This window comes from Pseudopipra pipra, chromosome 3 (genome assembly GCF_036250125.1).
Source record: "Pseudopipra pipra isolate bDixPip1 chromosome 3, bDixPip1.hap1, whole genome shotgun sequence".
Lineage (NCBI taxonomy): Eukaryota > Metazoa > Chordata > Aves > Passeriformes > Pipridae > Pseudopipra > Pseudopipra pipra.
Window position 1 is genome coordinate 71,604,433 of NC_087551.1, and position 22,161 is coordinate 71,626,593.

General features: G+C 39.6%; 2 protein-coding genes across 10 annotated transcripts in view; one reads left to right on the forward strand and one right to left on the reverse strand.

The window, feature by feature from the left end:
* Window positions 1-22,161, forward strand: part of RTN4IP1 (reticulon 4 interacting protein 1) — an 82,289-nt gene that overhangs the window by 14,080 nt on the left and 46,048 nt on the right. Inside the window, exons 9-10 of one of the 9 annotated variants that reach the window (XM_064649858.1) lie at window positions 1,810-1,915; window positions 9,938-10,071. The exons of 3 other annotated variants lie outside the window; for them this stretch is intronic. In XM_064649858.1, the coding sequence (XP_064505928.1) occupies window positions 1,810-1,827 (18 nt within the window). In that variant the 3' untranslated portion in view covers window positions 1,828-1,915; window positions 9,938-10,071. 5 more of the 9 variants (XM_064649855.1, XM_064649853.1, XM_064649854.1 and 2 more) reach the window with 5 other exon arrangements.
* CRYBG1 (crystallin beta-gamma domain containing 1) overlaps window positions 11,181-22,161 on the reverse strand; it is a 48,368-nt gene continuing 37,387 nt past the window's right edge. Inside the window, exons 19-22 of the mRNA XM_064649846.1 lie at window positions 20,640-20,763; window positions 19,304-19,462; window positions 16,305-16,467; window positions 11,181-12,862 (exon numbers count right to left, since the gene is read on the reverse strand). Of these exons, the coding sequence (XP_064505916.1) occupies window positions 12,774-12,862; window positions 16,305-16,467; window positions 19,304-19,462; window positions 20,640-20,763 (535 nt within the window). The 3' untranslated portion in view covers window positions 11,181-12,773. The remainder of the gene's footprint in view (window positions 12,863-16,304; window positions 16,468-19,303; window positions 19,463-20,639; window positions 20,764-22,161) is intronic.

Here is a 22,161-nt window from a genome sequence, read left to right on the forward strand (position 1 = left end):
AAAGAGATGCTGCTTTGACTCAGAAATGATGTAGGTTCACTATGGGGGAATAAAATTTTATGAGATTCACAGTGAGGAAAACTAGTTAAGAATCGACTTGCTCCAGTTTCTAACTTCTGTCTTTTGCATCAAATTTAGGAGTTCATAATCCTTAAGACTGTTCTGCCTTCTCCTCTCGAGCATGTGTTTTCAAAAACACAAAGCTTACAAAGGTATAAGGAAGTAATGCCCAGTGAATGTTTATTTTTGCCAGTGGGAATTATTTAGCATGAACTCTGTCTGGTATTGAAAATTAAGTTTTAAGAGGTCTCATTTGGTTCATTTGGTCAGAATAAATATAAGCGTATACCTGCATATGCAGAATTGCTTAGCCTGGATGGTCGGGCATCCTGCCCATTATGTGCCCAGAACTAGAATATTCTGGTTTCTGCAAGTCATAGATGATCTGCATTGGTAGAGTGGTGACAAGAATCTTGTGTTTCATTATTTCAGTCCTTCAGAGTATGATGTTTGTGCTAATTCAGCACAGTGACTGGGAATATTGTCAACTTTCATAAGCTTGCAGGGAATCCCAGTGCACTTGAGGGAAAAGCACAAAGTGCCAGATAGATTGTGGTCTGCTTTTGTGGTCTTTTCAGGTTTATGAGCTTGTTACAAAATGTATGTGGGAGTGAACAGTTGATTTCCTGTCTCTTGGATTGTGTGGTGCTCTAGATTCTGGCAGTGTTCTCTTTGGGAATTTTGGCAACGTGAAATTATCCAGGAGTAGACAATACGGACAACTGCTGTTAAGCTTTCTATGTGGTACCGAAGCAGAAGAGTAAGCAGAGTCTGCCATGACTGCTGGTAATTCCAGTCTGTGAACTGCCAAGCCATCTTGTGCTCAAAATTTGTCAATATTAGTAAAACTTAGATCTCTCAAAGTTTTGAGTGTTGATCCCTTTTTTTTCGGTATGCAATGTGTTCCAGAGTTTGGAGAAGAGTAAAGAAACTGCTGTTGTACTTTAGACCTGATTGCTTCTATTTGCCACCTCAGTGCTGTTGCTGCTAAGAATAAGAACCTTCCTGAATTCAGCCACTTCTATTCCTTTCTCATGAACAGCGTGCTGCTGAAACAACCAGTGGAAAGTCACTATTTCCTAAAAACTTACCTACTCATAAACAGAGGTTGCAGCAACAAATAAGCTGTGGGGAAGTATGTTCCTGGCTACAGCTTTGCAGCTCTCTGCTTTGCATTATGTCCAGTGCTGTAGGCATTATCCTATGGTCAAGAAAGAAACCATAGGAGATGATTCTCATGCTGTGATTGCACTCAGTCACACTACTAAATTTTAAGTGTCTAAGGAAAAGAAATGCCCTTGTCTTTGCTCTTACCACTTGTCCTGATTCTCACCTCAGTCACAATTTGTTTTGTGTTCTGTTTTTACTTTGTATGCAAAACAAATGCAGAATATGCCCATGAAAGCCTCTTGGGAAACACCTGTTTATGCAATAGAGATAGGGCTTAATCGGTGTTCTCTGTCTAATAACCTGGACAGGTGAATTGCAATGCCACTTAAAATGTACGTCATACATATATGAATGTCCTGATGTACTTTTGGTTGTAAGATGATCATGAGGACAAAGATGTTTGCTTGGTCTTTTATTTTCTGTCCTAATGTCAGACTGTATGCAGAGTCATCATTCTAGCAGCATTTTACTCTATTTCATACAATGTTGTAAACATCTGTGCTGTCATCAGTATTTTGTAAGACCCATATGTGTTCCATTTAGACAGATATTAATAAGACTATGACCTTTATTGTCTAGACACAAGAGTTCTCTTAAATGGACAGACCATCCATTCAGAAGAGTAGGTGTTTGGAAAAAAGACAGGAGAGAATTACTGGAGGAATTGTACTACAATTTCCTATAAGTAAGTGAAAATAAATGTTTATGTTTGAATAGGAGAGAATAAATGAAAATTAAAAAGACACAAAGCAATGAAGCGTATCGAGAAGGTTTGGGGAAGCCAGCAAATTGAGTTCTGTAGTTGAACCTGTTCGTTTCGAGTGAACTGATTTGAGTAATGCAGATTTTAGTTATTTTGAAATTTCAGTCTTTTCTGTTACAGACGTCTTAATTTTGAGATTGTATGAAGTATGATGAGCTGGTAGTGCAAAGAAGGAGAATAATTTTCCTTGTGTAATTTACCCGCACATCAGCTCAGTTCTGGAAACCGCAAAATCATTTTCAGTTTATGAGCCGTTTTCTCTGCCTTGCAGCTGGACATCTTGCAAAGAGACTGAGGGGCTGGGAGGCTCCTGCAACAGTAATGGGCACGGAAAAAATCAAGTTTTATTTCCTTGACAAATTTAGAGATACTGGCTACTTAATAAATTGCTGGGAAATCCCTGTTATGGTTTGAAACTGCAGCAATTATGACCCAGTAAGGACTGGCTTAATGTGGGCTCCACCAGGGCATGTCAGAAGCTACTGTATCTCTTTCCATGGCAGATGTTCCTCATGAATTACAAGGTTCTCATCTAAACACAACTGAAATCAACAGAGCCTTTAATTCAGGACACAGGTCTGCTGGCACACTGTTTGCTGAAGCATTGTCACTGAAAAGCTTGTTAGGAATTAATTTGATATATTTGTGGCCAGTGTTGTGCATTTTACATTGACAGTCTTGGTTTTTGCTGCTTGCCTAACAGTTTCCTCCTAAGGACATGTCCTTGGTGAAATTAAACCAAATTTGCATAACTACTCAAGTTGGAGAAAGCCTCTAACTTACAACTGAGCACTTACTTTGCCTTTTATAAAGCCTGATGGAGGAAGGCAGTCTCAGAAGACTCCTTAGTAAGGGGGAGTACTAAGTACATTGTATGTTCCTGCAGGACTATGATAGGATGTGGGTTAACATGCAGACCTACAGAAATGTGACATTTTCATTTTAATTCAGTGCTATTTAAATGCAGTACAAGTGTGTGTGCAGTGTTTCTGGTGACTTAATACTCTTTCCTTCAGGGCATAGTTGCATCAGATGGGCTGATGGATGAAAGTTGTTTTTGCAGAAGGAAGGCTAAAGGGCAAGTGGAGTCTCCAATCATGAAATTAACAGACCATTCTCTGTGATGTTTGCTTTCTAGATAAATGTTCCAACACAGGCACCAATAGGAAAAACAATTGCATGCCTATATTAATTTAATTTGTGAGTAGTGTTGATTATACATTTTGCTAAAGACACTAGATGCTTTGGACTTAGCACCTGTTGTTATGGTTTGGAGGACAGATACTGACTGTTCTTTGGCCCTGCTGCTGTCTGCTTGTGCAGTGCTGAACAAATCACATAACCTTTTGCTACTATTATTTCTCAATCTACTAATGAGGGCTAGTCCACCTGTCATGATTCACTCTGAGATACCCTGTTAAAATGTGGAATTCAGTTGTTTTCTATTGCTGGTCCTTGCTATTCAGGAAGTAAATAACACAGATGGATATGGTCATCCACTTTGCCATTACGTGGGTTTTGAAGTTGTTTGGATGTCTATGATTTAAGATGGCTTACGTTCCTCCCGCTACCACACGTTATTGCAGCTTCTGGACTCTGTATCCTAACCTGTGTGTATTAATTTGCTTCCAGTTCATCTTGTTACAGTTCTGCAAGTAACTTTTTCCCTGGCCCTTGTTGCACAATTGTTGCAGTTTCTCTCATCTGTATGAATATTAAACAGTGAATTTAACATTGAGTCCTTGAATGTTCTCCAAACCTGGCATCTATAGATGTGGCCTTCTCTGCATTCTCACCAGTCTTTATGGCTGTGCTACAATATCTTAAGGTACCTGAGATGACTCACTCTTGGGTGGTGCTTGCTTTACTCTCTCTTAGAAAAGGCTCTAGGATGCCTGAATATAGGGATTCTACATTTAAATGTAGACTCTAAATGTCTGAATTAGCTAGAGATCATTCATTCTTCTCCACTCTTTTTAGTCACTCGCACTTGTTTTGAGGACTGTATTTCTCCATCCTAAATTGCAAAGCTTGCACCTTTTTTTTTTTTTTTCCAAATTTTGTGTTTTCTTGTTGCACTGCATTTGCTTGCCAGGTTGATTGGCTAAAGCCAGAGATGTTGATCAAGGAGAGGTTGCCAAAAGCTCTGTTCATCCCCAGCCCTTTCTCTTCCAAAAAGAACCTCTATCTGCATTTTGTCACAGCCACCAAAGAAAAGCGACTGTGATTTTTATTAAAACAGTCTGCTCCTGTTCCTCCAGGACATGGTAGCTTATGTTCTGTATGAAGGTGCTGTCTGGTTACATCTTAAAGTGTCTGTGAAGAGCACCGATGGAAATTTTGCATGGGGGGATAGGACTTGAATATGTGAGTTGGCATACACCATGATGAGGTCTTGAAAAATTTCATCATCTACCAGGAACTTAATCAAATGTTCCCTCAACCTGATATAATTGTATATTCTGTATAAAGTCAGTCCTGGTGTTCTGAGCTCTAGTCCCCTAGTGTAGGAGGGAATTGTGTCTAGCACAGCAGTGAAGTGTGGGGTCAACAAGACAGCTCTTGTCTGTTGTGAGTTTAATTTGCTGAGATCCAGGGAGATGCAGATCATGCAGGACTGTTGTTATAATCTATATATATGATATGCTTTCATATGCAAATATGTATTTTTATTTATATGTAACTCTACTAAAGTTTGTTCAAAGTATATGGTGACATTGCCCCAGATTGCTTTCATTACCAGCATAAATATCAGGACAACTTCCATGAATGTGACCGACAGGGGATTCCAGAAAAGAGAGCTGCTCTTTCCTTTAGTTAACAGTTTTTCAGCATGGTCCAGTAGGTAACTAAACCCCCAGGATCTTCCTCATTTCTCCTGATTTAAGCTTGGGCTAGGCTGCCACACACTGCAATTCTGGACTTGTTCCAGTTTCTTACTGCTCTGCATTGTGTTGTTTAGAAGCTGTTCTGCCAGGGCTAATTAACGAGCTAGAGATTTTTGAAGCCTTTTCCACACTCTGAACCATACCCTGATAGCCTGCTTAAGTGGGATTAATTTTCTAGTATTTTAAAAATTCTACATGATACTCATGAGTTCCTGTAGGCTGCTGTTAGAAGTTGGATATGAAAGAAGGTACCTTGGCTTAATAAGCAAACAAATAAAAGCTGGTAATACAGTTGTTGGTAAGATGGCTCTGGGAGTAAACCGCAGGACACTTGCCTTTCATTCCCATGTCTTAACCACTGCATGTCTTAACCATTTTTCTTATGGGTGTATTGGATCATTTTTACTTGTTAGGCAGTTCAGACAGAAATATGACATACGTGATGTCCTTTAGTGTGCTCTTGTATGAAAGTGCATATTGTCTGAAATACAAGTTAATAAAAAACATAGCAAGGAAAAAGTTTTTTGCAAAACATTCAAAGATGGGGCTCTGAGCAACCTGGTCTAGTGGAAGGTATCCCTGCCCATGGGAGGGGGGAGTTGGACTGAATGGCCTTTAAAGGTCCTTTCCAACCCAAACCATTCCATGATTCTATGCAGTTGCAAAGCTACCCATACAACTTGTGACCAGAGCTACCTGTTCCAGATGGGAAGAACTTTGTCTTCAGTGAGGGCTGATCCTAGAACCTACTGTGGGCAAGCAATATGAAGCTCAGCATACATTGTTGCATGACATTTTAAGGGGAAGGAAGGATGAAGAAAGGGGTGGGATTAAGACCCAGTGAGCATGGAACTGCAGTACAGCAGAGAAGATGCTCAGCTAAAGGGAAGATACGACAGAAACAGCAGTGTCCCAAAGCAGCATTTTTTCTTCCATGGGATGACAATAAAGTAACAAATGGATAACTAATTGTTTAGTTCTAGGAAAAGAACTGTTCTTTTTAATAATTTCTGTTCAAGATTCTTGTTAACATTGATGGGAGACTCCCTGAAGGCCCAAGGAGACCATCAAGCTCTGCATTTGTGCTCATACACCACATTTGGCACCGTGGTAATTTCTGGAGGAAGACAGCCTTTATAACTCAGAACAGCAAGCAGGTCTTTTCCATTACAGCGAGCCTGATGTCTGACGGAGCACATGACAGCTTTTGTTCTGTGCACGTGCAAGTATCTTTCCCAAAGAGCAGCCTCACCAAGGCATAGGTAGGGTGTGTGCCGCAGGAGGCAGCAGTTGGGAGGGAGGCACTTCCCAAGCAAGGCTGCCCGGCAGCTCTGACACGGCCATCCTTTGCAGACCTGGGGGAGAGCCAGTGCACTGTCACTGTCCTTTGAGCGAGGGCACTTTTTTTCTTTTGTGCTTTGAACTAGGTTTGCTCTGTTTGTCTCTCTCCTGAGATTTTTGAGGCTCTTGCTCTCCCTCCAGCGGCAGGAAGCAGCTCCACACTCACTGGAGCGACTTGCTGCTGCTGTGAGGGTCAAAGCCATCTTCATTCCTGTCACGTTTTCTCACTTGTCCCCTCCAGATAAATTCAGACTGTGTCCTTGCTACCACAGAAACTGGGACCTCCAAGGGTGGGCCTGAATTTGCCATTATTGGGAGTGTATTCCTGCTGACCAGTCAGCTCCTGCCAGTGCCTGTTCACTGCCTGCTGCTTTCAGGGCTAGAATGGCTGGGATATCACCTCTGTGCTGTATGTAGGATAGCCTTAATCAGCATCAGCAATTACTCTTTTTATTTTTCCAAACACATGAGTTCATTTCAAGAGACCTGAGATTCATTTCTATAGTATGTCCTGTGTTGGAGAGAATGAAGAGGAAGAAAATACCTTTCAAAAATGTTTTCAGATAAACATTTCAATGAGGGTATGTGTAATCCTTTCTCTCCCAGACTTTAGTTTAATCCCTTTTCCCTGAACAAATAGGTGTCCTCTGGCAAGGAACTGATGCGTGGCTGTAAATAGGCAGTGTTTTTATTATCCAGTTAATCTCCATTTATTATCACACATTCAACAAACAGCAGACTCCCCTACTTGTTTGTCTGTTCACAGGAAGAAATTTTATCTTAGTCAGTGGATTATGGTAAAGGCTGAGTGAATCACTGTGCAGCAACACGGTCAGCCCTTTCAGGGTTATTCAAACAATGGGACTGACCAGCCAGCCAGATAAAATGTTTAATGCTCTAGATTGTCAGAATCATCAATTTAGTATTCATGTCTCTCTATAGCACTGCCTAAAGCCAGCATTTAAATGGAGCTAGAGGTTACATCAATGTAGCAGCTGGGCTTTGAGCATGTGGTGGCTGCAATACACACGGTGTTTTGAACTGTGAGGCCGAATTCAGGGTTCCTCTGAATCACTGTGTCACCACTTTTCAAATGCAATAAACTTTACCCAACAGGCTGAGGATGCAACATACCTATTTCTGTCAGGGTTATAAGTTGCAACCTACAATAAGTGACTGCAGGTAGCACAACAATGCAGTATCTTGTTCATGTCTCCTCAGTTGCTGCAGGTGTCTGAAATTAACTTCTGCCTTTCCCTAAAATCCCTTGCACTTCACATTGCTTGTGCTGCTGTGCTGCTTTTGTCCCCAAATACCCTTCCCCTCCTCCTTGCCTCTTGTCTTGTTGGGATCATCTGTGTCCATGCTCCAGCAGGCTGAATTTCTGTCTCTTTTTTTTTTTTTCATTAATTGAAGCACAGCTTTGTATGCAACTGCCATTAACAATAAGTACTGTACAAGGGCTGCACTTGTGCTTGGCTCAACAAGGTTCCTGAATTGTTTTTCCCCAAGCTTCTGCTATGAAAGCAAGGACTGGTCTTCCTCAAAACAGTCACTACTGACCAGTAGCACGTTCCTCCTGCTGATAGTCACAGCAGCTGCAGCTGCACCCAGATGCTCAGTTTACCCAAAGCCGTTGTCTAATCCAGTGTTTTTGCTGCCCCGGGTCCACGTCCCTGACTTTGCTATGTCAGAGACAACACTTCCATTCTGTGCTGGATGCTGAGCAGACACGAGTTTGTCTTGGAACATGCTCCTTTAAACCCCATATTTCTTCTTCAGTTGAGGTATCTGTGTGGCTCCTCTACTGTGTGTTAGTTCTTATTTTGCTAGAGGTTGGTTTACAGGGACTGTCCTGGCAGAACAAGGGGAAGAAATACCCCACTGCATGGCAAACTTGAGGCACTTGGTGAATATATTTATTTGCACAGTTGCTCTCACAGTGATTTGGCTGCTAATTCTAAAGTAGAATTTGTCAGAGGGGGGGTCACTCATTCCTGCTTTTCTGCCATGTAAAGTGTCACGCTTACAGTAAGCTTGCCTTGACAAAATAAAAAGGAAAAATCTAGTGATAAGATTAGGAGATACTGCAGTGTAATAGTTACATTACTGATGTCTTGGATTACTGATCTCTTATAAGCAAAACCAGTAGTAATTTCAGTGCAAGGAATGATTGTCAAGGTAAGGCACAGTCTGAATAAGGAGAAAATTAAGAGCTGAGAAAAGACCCTCCATGAGCACAGACCACTACCAGATTGCATTTGTTGTGCTGCTGCGTGGTCAGTGCTTCTGCTTGGAAAATGTGTGTATGTGAAAACCTTTCCTTGGTAGTGCTGCAGGCTCACCTCCTAAGCAGCACATCTGAATGTACAGCCCTTGTCTTGTGGTAAAAGCAAGCAAACCTTTTGAAAGACAGCACTGTTCCAATGCTGGGAAATTGTTTGGGTCCTTATTGCTGTTGTATTCCTTTTCCATCTAGCAAGATGCATGTCCTGCCAGGACAGGGACGTTATCAGTTCTGGAGTATTCAACAAGATAGCATGCATGTTTGTAGCTGTGCGGAAAATGCCTGAAGATGTTTTTTCTCTGACACAAATAACAAGGATCTTTTTCTAGCACTGTAAATAGTGTGTTTGGATCTTTGGTACTTCAAATCTTTATCACTGCAAGAGCTAGCTGCAGACTCATCTACTGTTCATGTTTGCCTCTAATGAGAGAATTAGGATTAGTTCATCAGTGCAAGTATATGCATTGGGCTGGTGTAAGGGATCCAAGGTAAAGGAACAATCCTCCTGAGTGAGGCAGGATCTTTGGTAGGAGGTGTGGGAGGTACTTTGGTACACAGATCTCATTTTGCCCTTTGGAAGGCTGACTCAGAAACTGACAGTAGGAAAAAACCTCTTCCCTTGGACCAGCAGTGATGAGTATTTTTCATAAGAGCTGGGATTTCTTCTGTACCTCTGTCAGTACACTTATGATGTCTAAAGAAAATGCTTATAGGGTTTTCAGGCTCCTTAGTTAATAATGGGGACAATGAATAAGTAGCTTCACTGTTGTTAGAAATGAGTCTAAAACAATCCAGAAGGCCACTCCACATAATTAACACCAAAACAGCAGTTGATGCAAGCTGGGCTTAATGATGTATGCCTACTGGAATACACAGTGGCTGAATTTTCAAGTGTAGCTAAATGATTCAGCAGCAAATGTTTGTGGATTTTTTTTTTGTACTTTATCTGTGGTCTTTTAAGGGTACTTAGGTATGTAATGATGCAGATAGCCACCAGATTTATAGGTATCTTTGAAATACCTGACCTTGTGAGAATTCTTGTGTTTAGCAAGAAAAGCATAGAGAAATATGAGAAAAAAATGTTCTTTTTGTCAGTATATCATTGTGGGCAACAAAAAGGTAAACCACAGTGGCAGCTTTTGAAAGGACTTAAAAGAGCTGTGCATGGTGACTTTAGTGGTAGAGTTCAGAGCTCTGAACTCTGCTAGTAGAGGTGTTTCAAAACTTGGGCGAAGAGCAGCAGAACGCCACCTTCTGCATGCAGAGGTAGCCCTGAGAAATGTTAAAAGCTAGTGACTACACTATTTGGTAATTTCTGCACTAAATACTTGAAACAAACTTCCTCCCTTTTCTTCATACAATGTTGAAGTGTAAGGCTGATACATTAGTTTATTCCTAATATAGTGACACTTTTTCTTTATTCTGTAGATTCAACCAGTTATTGATGAAGTCTTCTCTTTTTCTGAAGTTCCAAAGGCCTTTCTGAAATTGGAAGGAGGACATGCACGTGGAAAAACGGTGATCAATGTAGCTAGTAGACAATAAAGTATCTCTAATCATTATTCTGCCTGCTGTCAGTCCTTGAACATAAACTGGTATATAGCAACTGTTTCTTCTTTAAAAGCTCATACAGGATTCATAACTTATAAAAAAGTCTTGTTTTAGAAAAGCCTCTGATTCGTTTATACGCTGCCTGTTAATAGGCAGACAAGACATACTAATGTCCCTTAGGCATTTCTACATGAAAACTATTTTAAGTATGTAGTTGTGACTTTTACAGAACACCCTTCACTCCTGGGATAAGAGGAACAGCCTGCAGCATTTTTGGATTGTAGCTCTTGGAGCTTTTATTTTTCAGATGTTTTAGCTAAGTCTGGAAATGATGAGGCACACTCTTATCTAACTGTCCATGTGAAACATGTGGTGGTTTTCCTCGGCCTTTCCTAGTTCTGTTCACCTCTGTTAGTATATATTATTCCTCAATCTAGTTGATTCTCAGAACTAAGTGGTCACATCACTCTCTCAAGACTGACAGTTTAATCTTGATATGGCAACTCTCTCATGGCATAACTAATCCAAATAGAAGCATGCAACAAAATCAATCTGTAACTGATAATTATCCTAATAGCCCAACTCCTGGCTCAGATTCATCTGACTGCAGTGTTTATGCAGGTAGGCTAGAGATGATTTTGTCAGTAGTTGGGAGCCTCTGTTCCTGTCATGCCCTGTTATTCCTGGTGGGGGTGAAGTGCTTCTGGGGGTGTGTGTCTGGTGGTCTGTTTATAAACTTGCTGTTTTGCCAGTGATGGGCAGTGGAGTAACTTCCCCTGCAATTATGCAGGCAGACTGAAGGGAAGTGGCAACCTCTTAATTGAGAGCTGCACATTAACTGTTGGGCAGCTATGGTGGCAGACAGACCATGTCACACAACACACCAGAGGAAAGAAGTGGCTGTGGTGCGAACTGTGGCCCTGTGCACAAATGGCACTGAACACATGCTGGTATAGAAGAATTGTCCATTCCTCAAGAACCTGCAGCTATTCCACACCATGTATTCCCTCCTCATTAGCTAGCTGTCACAGAGGAATTATGGACAGAAACAGGCACAAGATGGAACAAAACTAACCATAAAATGCCAGCTTTCTACTTTAAAAATAATTTCAATAAAAAGTTACCTAACTTAAATTTATTTGTAAAATGCTATATTATATATAGCAAGAGCACATCAATATAACAAAGTACCACTGTTTGGAACCACTAACAACATATTTTCTACAAAGAACTATAAGCAGCACATTTCAGAGCAACAAAACTTCAGTGCTTCTTTACAAAAGGAGGAAAATTAGTAAGGCACTTCCTCTAGGGTGGTAATGGTAAAAGCAGCAGTATCCTTTGGGGCAATACGATAATAACAAAGATGTTAAACAGACTTACTATGCAAGACAAAGGCCTGGATGCTCCTAGGAGCAGCTTGTAATAACACTGGTCTAAGCCAGAACAAAACACAGCAGCATAGTTTTAAGACTTAGTTTGTATTTTACCTTTTTGTCAATATTATTAAGGAAAACTAACATAACCAGGTTCAAAGCAGGGCAACAGAAGGACCTCCTGCAGTCATCAGGACATCCTACCTGTCACAAGCTCTTTGCTAAACCAGTAATACTTACACTGAATGGGCACAGCCCTTGTGGCTGGGCACATATCCAGGCTTGGCTATGCACCTTCCTAGAGCAGTCAGACACTTCTGTCCAACCAGAAGCCAGCAATCCACCACAGACACTGCTCTCCAACACCACCAGAAATAGTGGGGACTCTGGCATTCTCCACTGTAAGCCCAACAGGCTGAAAAACTCAGTAACCACAGCACTTAGGTGCTGTTGCAGTCATCTTTAGTGATACTTTCCCTAAGAATTCTAGTTGTCTATATGATTTTGGAGTTCAGGAAGACTATACTTACTGAAACTATTTTAAAAGGTACAAATTTGACTTGGCAAAGAAGAAAAATACCCATAACTCAAAAAAGTTAGGCAGCCTACAAAATAGGCAAAAATTCTTCACATTCTTTTGCCAACCTATTTTCTAACAAATGTCTGATCCTTTACATTGTCTACACATGAGAAAATCTAGAATTTTTTCTTAATTTAGGAGTTACTATATTAGCATACTAACTATACACCTGAAGCCACATGTTAAATATTCTTTGGATGTGCTGTGCTAGCAGTCTTTCAACTTTCAGTAAACATAAGTTTATTCCAGTGAAATATATTAATTTTCCATAGTGAATATTTCTCTATACTACAGCCCATAGGTCCAAATTGCTATGACCACATACACTCTTGCACTCCTGTCCTTTATAAAATAAGCTTAAATATTTTTAGCCTCTCTCTCAGTTAAAAAAAATCTTTTAAAAATAATTTAAAGTTACACTTATTGACTATTCTGGGTTAACTACTCACTGACAAAACTGTAACTCCACGGGATCTCTCCCACCTTTAGTTGTTCCATTCTAGCCCAAGGCATACTGTCACTCTCTAGCCAACACTGAGTTGTGCTGATTTAAAAAAAAAAATTAGATATACTCAAGCTTTTGTAGGGATAACAATCTTGGATAGGGAGGTGAAACAATTCTGTTGCTCTTCCTTTTTAAAATTGTGAATAAAAGACAAAATTTTCATTGTTGATCCTGTATCCTTCAGAGATGGCAGTGCCAATTCCAGTGTCCAGAGTAGTGGCCAGTTGAAACATCATCTTTGCTTCTTTGGGTTTATACAACTAGTGGTTCCCAACACTGTGTTAACTTTTCCTCGTTGACTGTGTTGACAACAACATGGTCACAATCATACTGTGTGCCTCCTGTAAAGAGAAATTTCAAATTTGTCTTTAGAATTAGAGACAAATACTCTGTGTTTCAGAGAAAATCTAGCAAGAGCTGGTGTAGACAGTTTCTCTTCACCTCAAGGCACTGAAATGATAGACATGTTTTCATCACTGCCTGCTTTTGGAATTAATTTTGAAACAATTTCTGAATTAATCAGGATCAGCCTGCCTGATCCTCTCCACCCCTTCAGTAATTCAGTTCCTTGGCTTTTTCAGCCTGGGTGGGAAAGGAAAGAAACACTGCAATGCAGCCAGGTGTAGCTCCTTTAAGGCTGTCACTTCCCAGAAGTCACACTTGGCTATTTAGTTTCCCCACAACAGTCCTCAGTTGTAACTCCACTCTAAAAATGATGTTTACATGATGAAGGTAAGTCCTGCTGCTAACAGACAATACACGTGTGATCACGTCAGCGACAAGGTCTACCACTCATTTACTCTTTGCCATTATAATCCTTTATTTGACCAGCTGCATACACAGAATATCACCCAACGTTCAGCTGTTTCCACTGGCAGCTAAACATATCTGAATGCAAAACAGAACCCTTTCTTAGAGGAGCTTAATTTAATTACGTGATGCAATGCCAAACATGTTCCCATAAGAAGAGTACCATTAATATTCTGACTTAAGAAACTCAGAAGCAAAGAAAACTTTGACTAGAGCTGAAAGTCAGAATTGACATTTTTTTCTCAGATCTGCTATGTACTGTAGAAGTGTAGGACACATGCATCTCCTGTAGTACAACACACCTGCAACAGGAAGTAGTATTCCCATCGGAAGCACCCATGTAAGCCAAGCATTTATACAAAGCATGCCAGTATACTCCCACAGACACTGTTCTGCACACCAACTGCCTCACCCTCCCTGAATGAGCAAAAGACAAGCCTGACAGCTGAAAGCTTATGATCAGTAACAAATATGGATTCTAGCAGACCTCATAAAGAAATATACTATGCACCTGGAGTCCTGCATGGGTAGGCACATTTAAGAACTGCTCTTCTGTACTAGGGAAATACTAACTCAAGATCAGCTGTTCTCCACTTCAGGAATTTGGGGGATGCTTTCTGGTGCCACTGTCCCAAATCAGAAGGCTAACAAACATGATTTCTCTCCTTGCCAGTGCCAGGCAATTACTAAAAAGCAGTAGAGATATACAACTTGCAAAATTCTTCAGAAAGGGGGGGAAAAAAGTCAGTAACATTGGCTACATAGCTCAGTTATCATGGAGAGTGCAAAAATAATTTTCAGCAGTATCTGATAGAATGTAAACATGTTAAAATGGAAGAAGATGGGATATTTTTTACAGTGGATAAAGAGACTCTTTACTTTGGTAGGGTGGTGCTCTGGACAAGGCTTTGTGCTATGCCAGTATATCCACAAGGTGGCATTGGTAACTGCACAGTTGAACAACTGCATTCATTTGCTGAAGAATTCTTTTAACACTCAATTTGTGGTCCAGAATGGATCAGGAGAATTGGCAGAAACAGGTATTTTTCCTACTATGTTTTCTCCAGTAAAAGCTAAAAGTACCTACTCTTTCGAATTTACTGTACAGATCTACTTTTTTTTTAAAGCTAAGAGTGCATCTATACTTTCACCACCAGACCTAATCCATTGTAAAGTTCTTCAATTATAAATGCAGAATACATAGTTGTTTTTAACATGATGAACTGAAGAAAAGGCCATGCAATAGTATTTCTGCTTGTTTGATGCAACTAAGAACTGACTTTAGGAAAAGGCATGCAGTCATTGTGACTAAAGGTTCCTTGAACTGGAGTCTTCTTGATAAGTTTGTAATTAATCATCGCTAGCTTTTTATGGCAGTAAAGAGAATTTTTGACTATTTGTGCTACTGTTGTGTTCTGGTCAGACATCAGGTAACCCTTTTCTCACGGTTCTGATAGTCCTACCCAGTTGAGGCAGGTGATTGTCCTGCTCTGCTCTGGTACAGCCTCGCCTTGAGTCCTGTGTGCAGTTTTGGGGGGCACAATATAAGAAGGATATAAAACTATTAGAGAATGTCCAAAGGAGGGACACGAGGATGGTGAAGGACCTTGAGGGGAAGCCATATGAAAAGTGGCTGAGGTCACTCGGTCTGTTCATCCTGGAGAAGAGGAGACTGAGGGGAGACCTCACTGCAGTCCACAACTTCCTCATGAGGGTAGGTGCAGAAGCAGGCACTGATCTCTCCTCTCTGGTGACCAGTGACAGGACCCAAGGGAATGGCATGAAGCTGTGCCAGGGGAGGTTTAAGTGGGATAGTAGGAAAAGATTCTTCACCCAGAGGGTGGCTGTGCACTGGAAGAGGCTCCCCAAGAAAGCTGTCACAGCACCAAGCCTGTCTGAGTTCAGGAAGTGTTTGGACAATGCTCTTAGGCACACGGTGGGATTCTTGGGGTGTCTGTGCAGGGCAAGGAGTTGGACTTGGATGATCCTTGTGGGTCCCTTCCAACTCAGGATATTCTATGATTCTATGAGTCTTGTCCTTTTTAGTTCTTAAGTGTTGACTCTGATATCTTTCTGGTTGGGTGGTTTTGGGTTTTTTGGTTTTGAGGTTTTCCTTGGTGTTTTGTTTGTTTTTTGGGTTTTTTTTTTTTTTTTTTTGTTTTTTTGGGTGGTGTGGTGGTGGTATTTGTAAGTGATGTACATAATGCCACGGCATCATACAAAATTAATTTTAAAACAGCTAAAAAGAATTAACAGCTATAGAAAATGATTGTTCCCCTCACCCAAAAAGGCAGTTATGTAAGAACATATGATTATGCTAATTCTGCTAATCATTCCATTTGCTGGTTTTTCAGACCTTCTAAGAAGCTATAAAAACAAAGTTCAGAAACAGTATCTACACGGATCAAATTACTATGACAAAACTGACTCCAAAACACACATCAATTGTGCAGAGACCTTCAGCTACTATGGCAGATTCTCATGCTTGCAATAAAGGTATAGCCATTAATAAACCAATGAAAAAACTTTTTGCATCTAATCATATCAGTGTAAAGCCTGCCTTTGCTTTCCTAATATCCTTTGGCTATTGCATCTACAGCTACTATATAAGAAAATTTGCTCTATTCAAATTAAAGTTAATGAGAAGTTAGGTTGTTCTTGCGTCAGCATTTTAAATAATCATATTCACATCACCCAAAAATTAACTGAGGATATCTACAGTGAGTGGACACTGAGAATACAAGATAAGCAAGTACTGTGAGTTACTAAATTGTATATAGGAAAAACGAAATTAAGTCCTAGGGCCTGTATAATTCAGGAGGTCAAACAAGCTGATCGGGTCTTTTTTGCTTCTAGATTAAAGTAACTAAAGCACCATCCTTAATTTATAGGCACATTTACTGCCTATCCCACTGTAAATACCGTGTAATTAAGACCCAATGTAATAAGATAAATAAGATAACATTTGCTTACCTTTGACATCTAAAACCAGCTTGGGTTTCATCTTGCTATAAATCCTGCCATCGGGACTAATATGCCAATATTGTTTGTCTTCATTCCGCTCAAATGACAGACCAAGTTTAGAGCCAGGAGTTATAAGATTTCCAACAATTGTCAAGCAGCAATCCTCTGCCATCTGTATCATCAGAAAGGCAACAGCAATTATTCAAAATGGCCTTATTTCTAGTATCCACTGTTTTTTTATCGGATAGGAGAGATGTCATCAGATAAGAAGAGAATTCAGGAATTACTTTCCCTCAAGGAACATATTTTTGACCTGAACACAAGACTACTTATTTTTCTTTTGTTCCTGTTTCTGCTGAGACTCTCCACTACACAGGAAGATTAAAATAACCATGCTGTATCAGATCAAAAGGTACAGTTAACACCTCTCTCTAGCAGTAGCTAATAACAGATGCTGAGGAAGACTACATGCACTCTACTCTTGTATGCAGTATGTTCCTGGTTATCTCACCAAGTCTACAACAATTGCCAGCCCGGGCTTTTCCATGCAGACCCAATACCTCTAATGCTTGTTCTCTGTCACTACCCACCCAGATCAGTGTAACCCTTTTACATGAACACCCTTCTGTATCATAACCCTTCTGTGGCAACAAGTTCCAAATCTTGCCTAGTATTTAAAAAAAAAGATAGGCAACTACTAGTTTTATTTGATGCTTTCCTCACCCCTCCCTTTTTTTAAGGGATGTCTTGTCCAAGCTGTTTGCAGACACTTCAAATGTATCATCCCTCAAAGTGTCCCCTTTACAGGCTAGAAAGTCCTAGCTCTTTTGTCTCTTCCTTACATAGAAGCCCTCCATCTCCTCTGCACAATTTTTTTTGTTCAGTCGTTTCTAGTTCTGCAGTAACCTTTTGAGATAAAGGATGTAGCTACACAGTATCAAGTGTACGAATTTCACAGTGTGTCACAATAATATTTGCTTCTTTGTTCTACTCTTTTCCTAGTAATTCCTATTACTTGATTTTAAAACTCTGCAAGCGTCTTCTTGGTTAAAAAAAGAACTGGCAAAAATCAAGCTTACTTCAAAAGATTATTAAGGCTGTAGTAAATAGCAGTTAATTATTCTAGATGAACAGTGATTTTCAATAGATCACCATAAGCTGCACCTTTTAACTACTGAATGCACTTCTGTGGCAGATTAAATGTCCATCTGTCATTGTTGATATGCCCTTAAACTATTTTTTGCCAGTATTTTTCAAAGCACTACTTTTTGAAAAACTAGTACTTCTGACTATCATAACCCAGAATTCAGGTAAGTCAATTTAGTTCTGCAGTTCTGAAATCTGTATCTAAAACATTCTCTAGTGGGACTACAAAGACTCCAGTCTTACACGTTACATCCACTAAGCCAGTACTGCATCTATCTCCAAGAAACACGTGAAGAGTGAGGAGACCTGAATTTTTATCTGCTATTCATATCTGTTTCTGACGAAATGAGCAGAATGATTTTCATATCCTGCTTACTGGTTATCCCACATACTTAAACAGGCCTTCCTTGAAAACCTCAGGCATACCTCAAGGTACTGTGACTCAGTGAGATGACCCAAGCTTACAAGAAGAAAGGCACAAGTTCTTCCAATCACCTATGTCTGCCTACATGCCTACCCACCCAGGAGCTCAATTTTTCAATTTTCTTCTTACTATGTGGTAAAAACCAATTTTTGTTTTGTGCAAAGTAGATTTACTACCATTCAACAGAAAGACAGCAGAGCTCTGTAAGATTTCAGTCACTTAAGATCAGTGTTGCCAGCTTGCACTCCACATAAACTACCTGACTGCTATACAGCATGAGCTGTGTATTTTTTGTGCACAGAAAAATTGCTTTATGAGATACAGAAACAGGGACAAAAACCAGGAGCATTTATCTAAAGCCATATAATACCACGCTGTCTCAGTATGAATACTTTCAGTGACGGTTGAGAGGCACCATCAAAAGATAAGCCTTCTGTATGCAATATTAAAGCTTTTAGCTTACTTTGCATCATTTTGCTGTCTGCGTAAATCCCTTTTACAACTGCACGTGTCCTGTAAACATGTCCGAACAATGCCTTAGCTTATTAACAGTAAGATTCTTCCCTCCAGCATAGATGACATAGTTCTAAATGGCTCCTTTGAAGTTATACAATCCTACAGAAAAAGTTCACATGATTCTTTGCAGTCCAGCTATTTAACAGTATTAAAGTAACTTAATTTTCTTTTGGCTGGCATCCCTACCTAAGACTTTTCAAGCTTAAACATTATATGAACTGCACATACCTCTGCTCACCTCAATGACAATTTGCACGTGATTAGTTTTATGGGCTGTGAGAAAAGTAGGGTGTGATTTGGAAACTTGTACAGAGGAAAGGAAAAGGATGAATTTGACAAATACAGGGATAAACAAACAAAAAAACACAAAACAAAACAAAACCCAACAAAAAACTCCACCCCACAAAAGAATAGGATTTTATCTTTAAGCTTGCCTGAATGCAGAAGAGTATACAACCTACATTACACTAATTGACCTACCACAAGGTATGCATATTTCAAATGTTATCAGGAAGGGTCTATTTTAAAAGGTCTCTCCTGCTTTGACACTTTTGTGATATTTTCACTGTGGAGAAAGAGGGCACGTACATGAAAAGAGCTCATGAAGTGAAGACAATGGTCTTCTGGTGTTGATTGTACTTCTGAGGCTACTATTCTTTAGAAGACAATAAATCATAACTATAATTTCTCAAAATTTCAATTATATATATTAAAAAAAAATCACACTACTAGTTAGTGTCACCAGAAAAAGCCAGAGTTCAATTAAAATAAAAACTCACTAAAAACACCCCCCTATAGCAAGATTATATTACAGATGAAACAGAATATGCCTATAAAATAAATTAAAATGATGTAGTAGGAATTAAATTCAGAAAGCCCTACTACTAGAGAGGAAAAGATGCACATTGAACTTGAACCTTACCCGGCACCTTATGAATCCATCCTGATAAACCCAGATTTGATCATCTGAGTCTGTATCTTCTGCAACCTGTATTCTGAGAAGATTCAGATTATCTAAGTTTCCATCAGCTGACATGAATTTTCCTGTTTCCTTGTTTCGAAGCCTGAAGTACACACGTTTCTGCAGAAAACAAAAGAATTCTTTAACCACAGAGAACACATCTGGCTCTTGGTTAACTTCAGAACAATTACTGTCAGTGCTGAACCCCATGCCTCCCTCTTTCTTTCAGAAAGCTTCGCTTTTTTATTTGAGAATTTAAATTTGAAAGCCCATAAACATTTTGGACAAGCTTTGAGAACTCGCTATTCTGCATGGAGAGTTTTAGGCTCACCTATGCACTGAAATTAGCACACAGAGGAAAGCTAAGAATTTTTAGTTCAGAGCAACACTAACTTCTCTCTGCTACCTCCTTGTACAGATCCTCTTAGCTTCCATTAAGGGTGCACTTCTGCAGTGCTGCTTATTTCCCTGGCAGCAAGTATTTCACTGCACATTCATGCTGTGGCCTGTTAATTTACATTTCTGTTTAGACAAGCTCTCAGCAGGGCAATCAAAATATATTATTCCTAACTCTGCTTAAGACTATACAAAGACAACACTATTACAGCAAGCAAATATATTTGGTTGCAGGTACAAGTAAACTGTGAATTAGAAAAAGCTGTTTCTTCAATAAAATATAGCTCAAGAAGAATCTCAAATGTTAAAGCTCCCAGGACTGCCACACCATTGGACAAAGTCACCTGGTCCTTACTTAGAGAACAAAATGAAAAGGGCACCACAAGAATAAATTTTGCATTAGATTTGCAAATTATTCTGCCAAGTAATAAGCAGGGAGAGACCTTCCCTCCTAAATCAACACAAAAATCACTACTAATTGAAGTATCTTTTTTTTTTTGACCAATTTTCTTGTTGTTAGAAAAATAATGCAGATAGTACAGACAATATGCCAGTAACCAGTTTGGGTGCTAATTATGAAACAATTTCAAATAATTCATATATAGTAGTTATAGCCATTATTTGTTAATCCTTAGTTAATCCTTATATGCTGTCTTCTATACTTTGGTTTAAAGTTTGATTAATGAACAGTTTAAGCATTATAACTGCAAAACCATGTAGCATAATCAAATAGCTTTTATTTCAAGTGAAACTGTAGAGTGATTTCTTTACACAATTGCCATTACTGAAGCTTGTGACATGCATCAAGGCTGTAATGCTGCTTTCAACTGTATATCTTCCCAACCTCACTACAAAATATAAATTAGTACTTCGACATAAGCTCATGTCAAAGCCTACTCACCTGCAGTAAAGGTCTCAGAGAACCTATCTGACAATAGCCACTTGCTTTATACCAGTCTGGAATTTCATTCGGTGTTAACAACATCTGACGGCCCCTGTAATTACTATGTTCATAAATTATCCATCTACAAGTGAAAAAAAAAAAAAAAAGAATATTTTTACTGCCAAATCCTTCTTTGGAATCAATAAATGGGTTTAACAGAATCTGTCCCACAAAGCAGTAGTGTTTAGCTTTGCAAAGTCAATGACCTTCTTTGTAAGAGGCTTTGAAAAATAATAAAATCGTGTCCTGATTTAGACCGACTCATTAAGATGAATACACTGGAGTTCAAGTTTTAAAGTCCTGTTATTTAAAAATTAGAAGCTGAAGGAAACAAAGCATTTTCTTGGGAGAACCAAACTTTTAAATATCATCTATTTTCAGGAGGCACTGACTCCTCAGGGAGCACAGATCTATATGCTGCATATGCCATATATGCTAGATGGCTGCAGGTGCAGAACCTAAAGTTTCGTGTATCTAAATTTGGCCTGAGGCATGTGGGAAAGAATTGCTCTGGATTCAGACTGCAACAGGGAAATACTGAAAACTGCAAGAGGGTGAAGCTCTTGGGTGTTTTGATAGAGGTTTATTTCAGAACACCTTTCTTCTTTCCAAATACCTGAAAGGGGGGCAGGGAAGAGACAAAGAGAGAGCAAGAGTGCATACAGAAAAATTTTGTTCAGTGTTCCCTAGCACACATCCAACTACATTTACAATCACACACTGAGTGTAATCTGTCAGAACCCAACTTCTGATTCTCTACTATTGGCACAGACAGTGAATTACAACGAGGCTTCAAAGTAGGCTACAATATGGTGCAATTTGTAGAGTTTTCTCACACTGATTTGCTGGAACTGTCAAACAGCCATGGGTTTTTGAGTACATGAACACTCAATATGCACATTTTCCTGTTACCTCCTTCCTCTGACTGGTTTGTCAGCAAACATCTATAACTAGAAGCACACTCATCTTAATTTTGGTGTTTTTCACAGCCTAATACATATCTATCCTGGGTATGAAACTAGGAGAATTATAAATGGAGGTCTCTTAGCAAAGGATGAGAAGATGAAACCCCCCTTCAATGACGGAGGCAGTAGGGGCAAGGAAACTAAACCTTGTATTTTGACACATTTCAGCAGCTGACACTGCTATAATGAAATCAGAATTTTCAAATCGTATTCTATATGTTTCCAGCGATTCACCAGAAAAAACCCCACATATATGCATTGGACAGGAAACACACACTCCATTACCTGGAATCATGGTAACCATGTTATTGGCAAAGAAGTAACTTGATGTTTGACTTTATGTTATGGAAAGTGAGAATCAGCTATACTGTGGTTAGGATGAAAGATACTGAAATCTCAGGAGGCTTCAGAATACAGAACATGTACCTTTTCTTATAACCTTTGTTTCAAAAGTTCAGTTCAATGAGCTAAGGAAACCCTTTGACCAGCTTATCCAGATGGAGGAAATGGTTTGC